This window comes from Triticum aestivum, chromosome 2B (assembly GCF_018294505.1).
Source record: "Triticum aestivum cultivar Chinese Spring chromosome 2B, IWGSC CS RefSeq v2.1, whole genome shotgun sequence".
NCBI lineage: Eukaryota > Viridiplantae > Streptophyta > Magnoliopsida > Poales > Poaceae > Triticum > Triticum aestivum.
In genome coordinates, this window is record NC_057798.1 from 148363686 (window position 1) to 148374728 (window position 11043).

General features: G+C 49.2%; 1 protein-coding gene and 1 long non-coding RNA gene across 2 annotated transcripts; one reads left to right on the forward strand and one right to left on the reverse strand.

Moving 5' to 3' along the window:
• The first annotated feature begins 1211 nt into the window (after positions 1–1211).
• LOC123040872 (uncharacterized) lies at positions 1212–3228 on the forward strand. The gene is made up of 2 exons (XR_006418306.1): positions 1212–2708; positions 2856–3228. It is a non-coding gene; the product is annotated as an uncharacterized lncRNA (long non-coding RNA).
• A 2672-nt stretch (positions 3229–5900) lies between these two features.
• On the reverse strand, positions 5901–7715 carry LOC123040873 (uncharacterized). The gene is made up of 3 exons (XM_044463605.1): positions 6982–7715; positions 6703–6795; positions 5901–6439 (listed from the first exon to the last, which is right to left on the reverse strand). The coding sequence occupies exons 1-2, from the start codon at positions 7481–7483 to the stop codon at positions 6725–6727; spliced, it is 573 nt and encodes a 190-aa protein (XP_044319540.1). The 5' UTR covers positions 7484–7715; the 3' UTR covers positions 5901–6439; positions 6703–6724.
• Positions 7716–11043: the final 3328 nt, after the last annotated feature.

Here is an 11043-nt window from a genome sequence, read left to right on the forward strand (position 1 = left end):
TGTCATGTACTAGTGTCACTCTTACAACACGGGATGGGAGTGTGTTGGGTTTGTGGCCGCCTGTGTGAGATGAGGCGGTTGGGAGAGGGAAAATTCGATCGTCCCAAGAAAAGAAAAATGTTTCGGGGAGTCCGATCCTTGAAAGAAAATGAATAAGAATTCGGTCGTAAAAGAAAGGAGCGTTCACACTTGCAACCGGTGCGTGTTTGCACGTTGCATGCTGGCTGCACCTTCTTTTTTGTGCTTGACAGGCAAGGTAGAGTGGGGCTAGCTAGCTAGTAGATGCTCATCAGGTTCCCGTCGACGTCCTACCGTCCAGCGAGGAACGGATGCTCGCATCCATTATCTACTGCCCATGACCGTGAGGCCAGCCGGGCAGCCTCCCACATGCAAGAAGAGGAGGTTTGCTGTGCTGTGTATTATGCACAAGGCCATCAATTCGATGGAGCAGAGCCGGCGTTTGTCTGTCATTCCCGATTCAACACCACACGACAGGGCCCCCGGTCCCACTACGTACGAGCTAGAATCGGTTCATTTTTGAGCTTTGCCATTCTTACTACGTACGTGTCATTGTACTGTTGGACGTGGTTACACTATTGAAGCTGTCATGTACTAGTGTCACTGTTACAACGAATGCTACTACAGTTCAGATTTAATCTGTTGTTTTCAGATAGAGTAGATACGTGGTGTGGTGTTAATCACGAGGAGTCAAGAACCAGCCAAAACGCGTACACACTTGCCAGAAGAGAGCACATCCTTCATCACGGACAAAGCGAAGCTGGTGCATGTGAGGTCTACACACGTCGCGACTCACACTGGAAATAAGAAAAGGAAAAGTTTACGCACTGCATGCAGTACCGCACCAACACCAACGATGTACTCGTACTCCGGGTTGAGGACAGGTCGGCATGGACACGCGGTGACAAACGATACATAGATCATGCGATGGCCCGACCGGGCTTTAAGTCGCTGCGTGCCGAGAGTGGCGGACGCGTCTTGCCATTTTGGGACGGTTGCGTCCCGTTCATCTTTTACCCCTACGTACGGGCTTATGGTGAAGAAGAAGAATGGGCATTTCACCGGTAGCACCAGCGGAAAAGGGGTGAGGAGGCCAGCTTGCAACACGTCTTTATAAGTAGGTAAACGTTTGTGGCCGGCGGGCCGGGCCGGTCACGCGCGGCACGTATGATTGCTTTTCACGTGTTCGTCTCTCCTGCACGCTAGCTTCACACGTGGTCCCACGCGTCATAGTGGCATCGTTTCTATCCTTATCTCACTACCTTATCTTCTCGAGACAAAGCCAAAGCCAGCCGAAGAAATCCCCATCCCATTGCGTCGCTCTCTCCTTCGACTCCTTTGCTACCGCCGGTGGCCACCGCGCCCATTAATCCCGTCAAAACCACCACTCACCGACGCTCTCTCTGCTACCGCGTCGTGTGGAACACTGGGAGACATGGGGAGCTGCAAGGGTTGCGGAGATATGCGAGTTTGTGAGGCGGTAGATGCTTTTTGTCGGCAGGGAGCTAGGGATGCGTCTGCTTGACGCGCTCGCCGCGGTCTGCTGCCGGCATCTCTGATGCTGCAACCAGCCATGGCCGGAGCTGGAACCGGCCTCACCGGAAGCTGCTATATGCAGTGCGCCATGGCTAGACATAGATCAGTGCGACGGCAGCGACGGCAGGATGCTACGACCGACCTGGTACCGACCTGGTGGGATGCTGGAACCGCGGCCAGGCGGAGCTGCAACCGTGGCCTAGAAAAGCTGGAACCGTGCCGGATGCTGGCGAGTGCTACAACCATGGTGGCCAGATGCTGGATCCCGCACAATTTTTTGCTTCTATCGGTGTTTTCAATTTTTTGCTGAAACTAGTGCCCCTTTTGCATTTTTTACTACCACTCTTTTGTATTTTGCCGGTACCAGCATCAATTTTTGCTACCACCGTGCATCTGATTTGCTGGAACCAACCCCCCAACTTGCATCTTTTGCTACCATCGGCCCTTTTAGTTTGCTGGAGCACATAGATGCAACAACCATTGATGCAGGAGCTGCAACCGTACCTGGTTTTTGCTGGAACCGGCGACCGCGGCGAGTTGTAGGGTGAGCACGGTGAGCTGCAGGGTTACCACGACAAGTTTGTGCAGAGGGGCGGGGTGCTGCTGCAACCAAAACCAGGTTTGCTGGAAGCGATGAATCATTTTGCTAGAACCAGCTCCAAAAAATGCTTCCACCAGAGTATCTTTTTCGTTCTTTGCTAGACGAACGATTTTTTGCTACAACCTTATTTTTAATTTGCTGGAACAAGGTTTTTCGATTGATTCAACAGGGGTGGCAATACAGAGCATCTTTTTCCGACAACCTTTTTTGTTTGTGAGCATCGATGGCGAGCGTTGCCATGGAGCACGATGGTGACTATCGGCGGTGAGGGCAAACGGGGGAGGGTGACGGTGCGCTGCGCGACACGGCGATGGGGGCGGCCGCCATGACCTGCGGTGGTGCTTTTCCTCAGATCTGAAATCGTGACAGGGTGACAAGCGCTGGGGGGAAGCGCGATCTGACGGCTATGTGGGGGCGCATCTAACGGCCAGGGTTGGACCGGCCCAAACTTTGGGCCAGCGTACCGGCGCAGAGTGCTGCCCTATAAGTAACCCCTCCGTCTCGGGATCGCTCCTTTCTTCCACCCCGGCCCCGCCTCTTTCCACTCAACCACGTAAGCTAATCTAGCCATGAGTCCTTGCGACAAGTGTTTTCTCGAGGGCTTTGTGTACGGCATGGTGGCCATCCCCGCGATGCTGGGCATCGCGCGGATCCTCGACCTCATCGACCACTTTATCACGGACAAGATCCGGGCTTGCAGGGGCGGCGATCTGGAGCAAGGAGCGGGAGGCGCAGGCGGCGCGGCGGTCTGAGGTCAGGATCGGCCGGGTCCAGGGCCTTCCCTGGATGGAGGCGTGCAAGCTAAGTACTATGGAGTGTTGCGTTGCGTGTGTCTGGTCATTCGATGAGAGCTTAATTAGCTGCAGGCATGGTATGTATTGGTACGGTATGTTATGTACTAGCAGGCATTGCATGGTCTCTGCGACTACTACGTACTCGATCTAGAGTTTCTCTAGCATGTGTTGTTCACTGCATGCACGTACACATATGTAATATGTTTGTAATAATCGGTCTCCGGCTCCGGCCGGTGTGTTTGTTTCTCCGTCGATCTACTTAATTTGGCGATAACTTAATACTAGCAAGCAGGAGCTGTTTTACAGTTGTGCGTTGTGCCATGTTTGTTGCTGCTGCATTGTCAGTCTCTTCTGTATATAGTGGACATATCACCTCACCGTGCATCTCCAGCGCGCAATCGCGCATGTACTCCGAGTGTGGTTACGTGACTCATGTCGATGCAAGGATGGAGAGCTAGCTTAGCTTTTTCTCTTCTTTTTTTGAGGGAAGAGAGCTAGCTCAGCTAGGAGTACGTACTTGCGCGCAAAGGCAAAGGCTTTGCCCAAGCATGGATGCAATGCAATGCAATGCAATGCAATGCAATGCAATGCAATGCAATGCAATGCAATGCAATGCAATGCAATGCAATGCAATGCATATGCATATGCATGTGAATGGATGCTAGCAACTGAGTGACCTGTCACTGTCACTGTGAGGCCTCCCAGCCTCTTTTCTTTTACCAAGAAAGAAAAGGAGACCCCGCTCCTTTGCTATCTCCGGATATTATTGCACAAGGCCACCAAACTCTTTGCACCAATTCGGTCGATCATAGCCAGCCTTTGCCATGAACGATTCGGCACTAAACGACTGATGACGGGGCCGCTCGCTTCTCCGATCGATGCAAGTATCGGTCTGGCAGCGAACAAACTTTTTCAACTTTGCCACACTCACTACGTGTCGTTGTACGTACGCTTGGATCATGTGCATGGTTCGACTATTATTTCGCGACGATCGTGTGATGTAGTCCGACGACTGTTACAATGATTGCTTCAGCTCTGTCCCGCGAAAAAGAAAATGAATACTTCAGTTCAGATGTAATATGTGGTGATCTTCATCCTCACGTAGCAACAGGAGCAATCAAAAGTATCAAACAGCGATGGGACCGGTACAAAAAACATGAGACCAATACCTTTGTTTTTATTTTTTTAGTGCGTGTATTATAAAAAACATCATATATAATTTTGTTGCCGATCTGAATTATTGATGCACAAAAATTTCAGATGTTGTTTTATGCATTTCAGATACATGGCTAGTTACCGCTTGAAATAAGCAGGTAGCTACCTCAAGAAACAATCATCAACTCAAAATAAAAAGATACATGGCTAGTAGTATCATTTCATTGAGATACATGGCTAGTAGTATCATTTCATTGAGATACATGGCTAGTGGGCTGAGCCCGATCGACGTTCGCCGCCTTGTACTGCCTGCTCATTAGTTCCGCGTCTTTCCCTCAAAAATATAATTAGTTCCACGTATAGTGTGTGTGGTTGCAGAGAAACGATGTGCGGGGTCGGATGCTCATGCACACGCACGGAAAGGAAAGCAGAGAGATACCTTCAACTTGCATTAGGGCATCTCCAACGGCAACCTGTAAAAAAAATATTCTGCATCCGTCCATGCACAGGAGAACCGGTCCGTGGACACGGACACATAAGGCAGCCATCCAACGCTGGCCGTATTCATTTTCATAACAACTCAAATCAACCGGACGAGATTCATTCAAACAAGTTCGGATTTCATATAAACATGGCCTGATTTCATATAAACAATACGGATTTCATATAAACATGACATATTTGATTACAATACATCAAAGCGGTCCTAGGCAGGCTCTGGAGTATAATTAATACCTAATCTAAATGATCGCCGACATCAGGTCCTCCGGCCATCAACCCCTAGAACTGAAGCTTCACCGTCTCCAATTCCGCCTCGGCGCTCTCCAGCTCCGCCTCCGTGACCTCCGCCGCCGGAGCCCCGGGAACTAAAGTTGTCCGCCTCGCATTACCGCCAAGCGGCTAATCGGCCGAAGATGCTGAGCCCACCAAGAATGGCATCGACGGGAGGGGAGGAGCGGTGGTCTTCCTGGGACATGAGCGACGGCGATCTACCATGCACTACTCTTTCTTGCTTCCGCTGGCGCCCGCGGATATGTCCAATGCGGCTTTCACCAACTCACATCCATCACGCAAAGTCTCGTCCACACCATCGTTGACTAAGTGAAGAAATGTAATGATGCTTAGTTAGGTAAAAGAAATGCGCGAAGAATATGTAGGTAACTAAACGAAGATTGAGATGTAGTGCATGTGCGTTTGAAACAGAAGCAGCTAGCGTGTTCTGTGCCGGCGTCTGTGACAGGATCGACGTTAATTGTGAGGCTGCCAGTGGTGCGTACCACCCACCATTTCCCTATCTGGAGGTGGCATGGAAATTGACCCAACGCCCTCCTACTTTTTTTTACACACATATAGATCGATCACGTATGTACGTACTACATCCAGTAGCTCGAAAATTAAGCTGGCCAGCTAATTAATCCCAGCAATTAAGGGTGTTCCAAAGAAAGAGAGAGAGAGAGAAGACATTGCTTGGAAAGTCATTGCTATCTCTGGGCGTCTCATCAAGAAGTCATTGCTATCTCTTTACCCCACGGCCATGGACACGGAGCATGAACCGATATAATCCAAGTATAGGTGGCAGGTAGAACCAGGGAGAAACAGAAGAGAGCTAGGCTAGCTGCACACCAACGGCATGGCGCGAAGGAAGGAGCCGTGGTTGCTATACATGAGATGCACAAAAGCCGAGCCGGCAAGCAGCTAGCGCATGGTCCGTCGGCGTTGCTTTCGCCCCTGGACCCGGCGTGTGCGTACGTGCACCGACGCACCGTGTTCGACACATACGAGACTAGTACATAAGTCCGACCGGTGGTAGCTCGATCGGCGCGAGTAATGACGTGCCTTGCCTGCAGCTGCAAGCGCTGCGTGTCGATAGACGATCGATATATATAGTACTAGCAGTTGTGTCTCACGTTCACATGCTGGCTCTCACAACCTGTTTGGTAACCAAAGGGAAGGGGAAGGGGAATTCCCACGAGGGAGTTCATCCAGGGAGTAGGCGCGGTAAATAAATTTTTATTCCGGTTTCCTTGTTTGATATATGATGAAAATTAGTTTGGGACAGAGGTTTGTCCGCAAATTAACAGGGTCCCCATTACAAATTAATTAACTACTACCATGCAGGCAAGCAAACAGTTGATCAAACTGGCCGGAGTGCCATTCTTGCAAGTCTGCTTAATCAATGACTACAACTCACGACATGCTCACATCACACACATAACTCAACGAAACAGAAGTAGGCATGCTCCTAACTCGTCGATGGAGACCACGCGAACACATACACACACATACACACAGTGTAGTTTGTTGCAGTTTGATCTGTCACGTGCGTGCTGACTGCCTGGAGATAATTAAGGAAAATGTAAGAAAAACTGAACGGAATTGCATACGGTTTTATCTCAAACAAAAACTGAGCATGGTTTTATTCCATTTCTAACATCACATGTCGTTTTAACCAACATGAGCATGTGAATATATAAGCAAGCAAAGGTAAAATGATGCATGATATTTACCAGAAGAAAACTTTTTCTACTCCACACATCACGAACATGTATGCCGCTAAGAAATTCGAATTTATAGACAACAGACGGTACGTTAACGTACATTGCATTCTTCTCTTCACCGATCAGTTGAAAGCATTAGTGATTGTCAGCATCAGGTTGACGAACTGCATCGCTACAAGGGCGTAGAGGAGAACTGTTGGAAAGCAAAACTTTGTTGTATTACTACCATTTGTTCTCCTTTTCGAAAAAGAAAAAAAAATGTACCATCGTTCTGGAACAACGAAAAAAGAAGCAAGATTGCAGGCAGCCCATTGTTGTCTCCGAGAATAAATTGAGAGCAAGCTTTCGAAAGAGAGAACGATCGATCAGGGAAACTCACCGAGAGTAAGGTTGATGAAGCCGTTGGAGTCGTTGGTGTCGCTGGGTTCGCTGCGAGGCACCAGCGCAGTGGAGAGCAGTGTGGTGGCCGAGGGGGCGACGGTGTCGGCGTACGACACGAAGCAGCCGTCGTTCCAGACGCCGGCGAGCCGGGTGGTGGCGGCGCCGCAGCCGTCGGTCAGGTTCTTGGCCAGCGCGGACAGGCACGCGAGGCAGTCTGACGGCGCGGCGTCGCCGAAGCAGACCCCGCGGGCGAGCGTGCGGTCGGACCGCAGGGACGCGAAGCCCGTCGGCGCGGCGGCCGAGGGGAGCGCGCCGAGGAGCGGGAGGAGGCTGGCGCGGAACGCCGTCGCATTGAAGCTGCTGCCGTTGGTGGCCGCCGGGTAGCACCCAATCACGGTGGGCGTGACGCGCACGGTCTCCTCCGAGGCCGAGGCCGCACACACGGCGAGGAGGAAGACCAAGAGAAGGCCGGAGGAGCAGGAACGCGCGGAGGTCGCCATTGCGTTGCCGGACGGTCTGTGCCCTGCCCGCGCGGCCGGCGCCTTGGTAGGTGGTAAAAGGTGATGGTGGTTTTGCTCAGAAGAGGAAATGGTGGTGGTGGTGGTGGTTTTGCTCACTGCTCAGAACAAATGGTGATGGTGGTGTGTAGCAGTCTATAGCAGAGCAGGAGAAACAGTGCAGGCAAGTCTGGTGCATCTTTCTTTCTTTCTGGAAACGGAGTCTGGTGCATCTCATCTCAGCGAAAATGGACACAGGAAAGAGAGAAGAGCTTGCATTGGTTGCTTGGAGTGATGATGGCCTGCTGCTGCAAGTGCTGCTTGCCAAAACCACTAGTTTTGCCATTCTGGGCATACGTCCATACAGGTGCCAGCTTAGTCTCACAAGACATTTTTGAACATGCACCGAGTCAATTAGGGCATGTACAATGGAGGCAGTACCCTGCTACTGCCCCATCTGCCAACAAGATAAAGAAAATCTGAAGCTACATGCATTACAAAAGTTACCCAACGCATGGGGTGGTCTCATGTATTTTACCGGGTCCCATGATGACTCTCCTATCATCAACTTTATTTGCATGTAGATCGATTTTTCCTCACATCACATTCTCTCCCTTCCCTTTCTCTCATGGAGGACCACATTTTTTGGCTGAAGAAGCTAGCTCCTCTACAAGCTACACCAAGCCTCTGCAAGCTATAGTCTTTTCTACCAATTTTCTCCACGGTAGCATTCATCCAACGTGGAATCATGGGGCATGTGTCCAAGCTGGACCATTGGCCATGCCCTTATTTACAGCCCAGCCAGCCTCTGGCAACAAAAGGAGGCTGCTAGCTGCACCGATTCTAATCCGATGCGTCTCCGGGTCTGACCGGCATCATCAAACTTTTTGAGATTTGTCACCCATGCTACGAGTCATTGTATGGTTGGATGTGCATGAAAGGTTACTGTTTAACTAGATCGGAAACGCGCCTTGACGCGAGGGTGCCGGTCACAACGATGTGTCCAACCAGGTAATGCTTAATTTAGTATGAAGCCATATTTAGCGTACGTATTCAAACATGATATGATATAACAAACTAAAGGAAGAAGAAACATTCACGCATAATAGGAGCAAAACATCATCCAGTTTAGTGCGTTGTTGAGACCACAAGGTAACCGCTTGACATTAAGTCTGGTAGTAAGGACGTGACATGAGAGGGTACTTAAGGTAACCACTTGACCACAAGGTTCTTGAGACCACAAGGTTGCCTTCTCGATCAACTTCACAGGGCACATTAACCTGATGCAGGCAATCCGTTAGATACATTTCATAGAACGATTTGTGTGTAGACAATGCACATACGATTTTGTACCTTAGCCTTTCAAAGCTTATGGACAGTGAGCGATGGTTTCCCCTTTTCAATTTCGAAGGCAAACACACATATCTAATACTCTCTAGTCCCTGCCGCTCTAACAAAGTCTGACCTTGTTGTTATCGTTGGTCTCCTGTCCGTACACATCATCATCCAGACCTGTCTCATAACATCTCCAGTGCTGAGACTAACCATCACGTCCTCGACCAGTCATTGAGATGATCCTTTAGATTCATTTTTGTGAAGCGACAGAAGTACTACGAAAAGAAACATGATTGGTCACAGCTGGTCACTACAATACTCTACTTTAAGAAGTAGTAGGGTATTTAAGGTCCATAACATCCTCAGTCCAGGAGTGACGAAGGTCTTGTTCATCTCGCAAACATAATATTTGATGACAGGGACAGTTGGACCAATCTAAAGCTCAAGTCATCAGATGTGATAAAAGAGAAAAATAGAAAACAAACATCAGATAAAATAGGGGTTATAAGAATTTGCATTGGGTTGTGTAAAAGATCAAGGCAGCAACGATGAGACGCATACTTGTTGCTTACACATTGTGGGTAGCTCGAAAGATTGGCTTTTTTGTAGGATGATGCTCTCCTTAAAAGTTAATCATACAAGAGTCAGACAAATCTCACGTCTCATATCACTATACAATGCACACAATTATATAAATGTGGCATATAATTTTAAATTATACAGGCACAAGCGGGCAACAAAAAAATTGTAAGTTAATGATGCGGCTTGTGGTAGGACCTTTGACCTAGCATGTTGGGAAATATGCCAATGAAATATGCAGCATAAATTTAATGTGAAGCAGCTATTCAAATGAACCCAAGCAAAATATTCCATGCCATTCTTTACGAAATCTAGATGAAAATAGCGTATCAGCAAGCATGTGCTCCTAAAAAGAAGCCATGTCTAGCAGCTCCTAAAAAGATTCCTTAGACATAAAAAATTGTACAGGAGGGGCAATTCATGCACATTGCAAAGAAAATTTTGCATAACAATTTGACCTTGCAAATACTTGCAATTAGACCTTCTAATAAATAAGGTATGCAATGAATAGGAATAAAAAGGGATATCAGAAACATGCATCCAGGATAAAAAGAGAAGATAACAAATAGCACAACCTGTACTTTGGATGTATCCTCGGATGATAAAATTGTTCCCAATACAGTGCTGAAAAATGGAAAGGATGGTCTTATTAGCTGACAGGAACACAAACCAGAATTTAGTAAACCAACATCACATTACTTGATCCCAAGAACACGTAGGAAGTAAGTTGTTTGGAGGTACTAATGAGGATACAGACCTGGGGTAGGGTCATAGGCCTGACCTATACGTCCTACCCAAGGTCACTACCCCAGAAGATAAGAAGGCCAAGAATCCACTCGACGGTATAATCACTCGACCGTCATTCCCTACTTTCACTCGACCGTATGGGGAATGACTCGCCTATATCGAAGACCAAGAGTCGGGAGAGCGCACAACGGCCGGACATTCACTTCTTAGTCTTCATGAGCATTAAGAGTATTTAAGACTGCCGTTACCAGTAACGCCCTTACTTTATGTACATTAAGCTCCTTGTAATGGAGGTGAGCTGGGGTCCTGGCGCACTCTATATAAGCCACCCCCTCCTCTGGGACAAGGGTTCGCACCCCCTGTAACACAACACACATAAACCAATCGACAGCCTCCGGGCACCAAGACGTAGGGTTGTTACTTCCTCCGAGAAGGGCCTGAACTCGTAAACCTCGTGTGTACATCTTCACCATAGCTAAGATCTTGCCTCTCCATACCTACCCCCCCTTTCTACTGTCAGACTTAGAACCACGACAGTTGGCGCCCGCCGTGGGGCAGGTGTCTTAGCGATTTGTTGGTGAAGTTGCAAGTTTGTTTTCCGATCATCATCATGGTTTCCGGCGGCGAGATGGTTGAGGGCCGCGAGATCCGTCTCGGCGCACTCGTTTTCGTCGCCGACGACTCGGCGTCGCTCCAGGAAGCTTCGCTCGATGTCGAGGCGCTCCCCGTCCGAGGGGCGATGCACTTTCGCGCGTGCGTTCGTGGCGTCCTTCTTCGGCAGCCGTCGACCCAATATCAGTCGGCTCCGGTGGCATCTCCCCTCCGTGCTATTCGTCGCCACAAGCGATCCGGTCGGTCGCGGCTTCAGCGGTGGGTGAGTCATGCAGTGGCTCGACGTTCGG